The sequence below is a fragment of the Charadrius vociferus genome, unplaced genomic scaffold (genome assembly GCF_000708025.1).
Source record: "Charadrius vociferus isolate BGI_N301 unplaced genomic scaffold, ASM70802v2 scaffold897, whole genome shotgun sequence".
NCBI lineage: Eukaryota > Metazoa > Chordata > Aves > Charadriiformes > Charadriidae > Charadrius > Charadrius vociferus.
The window spans coordinates 2,211-4,582 of NW_009649122.1; the positions used below are offsets into that span (position 1 = coordinate 2,211).

At 61.6% G+C, this 2,372-nt stretch overlaps 1 protein-coding gene across 1 annotated transcript in view; it reads left to right on the forward strand.

The window, feature by feature from the left end:
- The window catches only part of CHD8 (chromodomain helicase DNA binding protein 8), a gene marked incomplete at both ends in the record, with an annotated part of 18,779 nt that overhangs the window by 2,178 nt on the left and 14,229 nt on the right, over window positions 1–2,372 (forward strand). Inside the window, 5 exons of the mRNA XM_009888352.1 lie at window positions 499–613; window positions 719–913; window positions 1,031–1,099; window positions 1,928–1,983; window positions 2,218–2,335. Coding sequence (XP_009886654.1) covers window positions 499–613; window positions 719–913; window positions 1,031–1,099; window positions 1,928–1,983; window positions 2,218–2,335 — 553 coding nt within the window. The remainder of the gene's footprint in view (window positions 1–498; window positions 614–718; window positions 914–1,030; window positions 1,100–1,927; window positions 1,984–2,217; window positions 2,336–2,372) is intronic.

Sequence of the window (2,372 nt, forward strand, 5' to 3'; positions counted from 1 at the left end):
CCTCCTTCTCCTCCCACCTTGGTCCTCCTTGTCCTCCCCCCTTGGTCCTCCTTGTCCTCCCACCCTTGGTCCTCCTTGTCCTCCCGCCTCAGTCCTCCTTGTCCTCCCGCCTCAGTCCTCCTTGTCCTCCCGCCTCGGACCTCCTTCTCCTCCCACCTTGGTCCTCCTTCTCCTCCCACCTCGGACCTCTTTCTCCTCCAACCCTTGGTCCTCCCACCTTGGTCCTCCTTGCTCTCCACCCTTGCCCCTCAACGTCCCCAACCCCTCGTTCCTCATCCTCCCTCCCCGACCTCCACCGTGGAGCAAACCCCCCCCACCCCAACCACCTTCCACCGGACTTGGTCCTCCTTGCTCTCCACCCTTGCCCCTCAACGTCCCCAACCCCTCGTTCCTCATCCTCCCTCCCCGACCTCCACCGTGGAGCAAACCCCCCCCACCCCAACCACCTTCCACCGGAAGGTGGCCGCCCATCCTGACGTCCCCACCTCGCCCCACCAGCACCATCACGCCGGTGGTGGGGAAGAAACGCAAACGCAACGCCTCTTCCGACAACTCGGACGCGGAGGTGATGCCGGCGCAGTCCCCGCGAGAAGAAGAAGAAACCAGCGTGCAGGTACGGGAGGTGACACCACCGCAGGTCAACGTGACGGCGGCGGTCATCTCGGCGTCCGCCGCGGGGACGGTGAGGACAACTCGTCGTCTTCTTTTCTCCTTCCAGAAACGAAGATCTAATCGTCAAGTGAAGAGGAAGAAGTACACGGAGGATTTGGACATCAAGATCACGGATGATGAGGAGGATGAAGAACTTGACGTGACGGGACCCGTCCGACCTGAGCAACCACCGGTTCCTCAACCACCGGCTCCAGAACCGGAACCGGAGGGCGAGACGTTGCCCTCCATGCAGTTTTTTGTGGTGGGACCTCTTTGGCTTTGTCTTCTGGACCAACTCGGTGGCCACCGTGGTCTTCATCACCTTTGGTCGTCCCCCGTTTCACCTTCATCTTCATCTCTTCTCTTCCTCCCTTTCCAGGAGAACCCAAGCGAGGAGGACGCCGCCATCGTGGATAAGGTCCTCTCCATGAGGGTGGTGAAGAAAGAGGTGAGGACCACCCCGGGGCGGTGGTGGTGGTGGGGCAGATCTTCTGGTGTTTCCCCATCGCTGACGTCCCACCTGGTGGTGATGGTGGTGGTGGTGGGGCAGATCTTTTGGTGTCTCCCCAACGCTGACGTCCCACCTGGTGGTGGTGGTGGTGGTGGTGGGGCAGATCTTCTGGTGTTTCCCCAACACTGACGTCCCACCTGGTGGTGGTTGTGGGGCAGATCTTCTGCTGGTGTCTCCCCATCGCTGACGTCCCACCTGGTGGTGGTGGGGCAGATCTTCTGGTGTCTCCCCAACGCTGACGTCCCACCTGGTGGTGGTGGTGGCGGTAGGGGGGAGCGGTTAGTGGTGGTTGTGGGGCAGATCTTCTGCTGGTGTCTCCCCATCGCTGACGTCCCACCTGGTGGTGGTGGTGGTGGTGGTGGGGCAGATCTTCTGGTGTCTCCCCAACGCTGATGTCCCCCCTGGTGGTGGTTGTGGGGCAGATCTTCTGCTGGTGTCTCCCCATCGCTGACGTCCCACCTGGTGGTGGTGGGGCAGATCTTCTGGTGTCTCCCCATCGCTGACGTCCCCACTGGTGGTGGTGGGGGTGGTGGGGGGGCGGTGTTCTGGTGTCTCCCCAACGCTGATGTCCCCCCTGGTGGTGGTTGTGGGGCAGATCTTCTGCTGGTGTCTCCCCATCGCTGACGTCCCACCTGGTGGTGGTGGGGCAGATCTTCTGGTGTCTCCCCAACGCTGACGTCCCACCTGGTGGTGGTGGTGGTGGTGGTGGGGCAGATCTTCTGCTGGTGTTTCCCCATCGCTGACGTCCCACCTTCTTCTCCACAGCTTCCATCGGGTCAGATGACCGAATCGGAGGAGTTCTTCGTCAAGTACAAGAACTAGTAGGTGACCACGTGACGTGGGGACAAGCGTGGGGTGGCTTTTGGGTGGCAACGAGACGCGTAGACCTCCCGGCCACCCATCGTTGGGGTTTTTGGTGGTGGATGGAGCTCTCCAAACCCGACGGTGGAGAGGGGGGACATCTCGATGGGTCTTCTTCTCTGGGAGGAGGGGGGGCTGTGGGGCGAGGAGGTGACACGGGTGACCACCGCTTGTCCCACCGACCTTCTCCTCAGCTCCTACCTCCACTGCGAGTGGGCCACCATCGACCAACTGGAGAAGGACAAGAGGATCCACCAGAAGCTGAAGAGGTTCAAGACGAAGATGACTCAGATGCGGCATTTTTTCCACGAGGTGCCCGTTTCGGGGAGGAAATAGGGGGGTTGGGGGA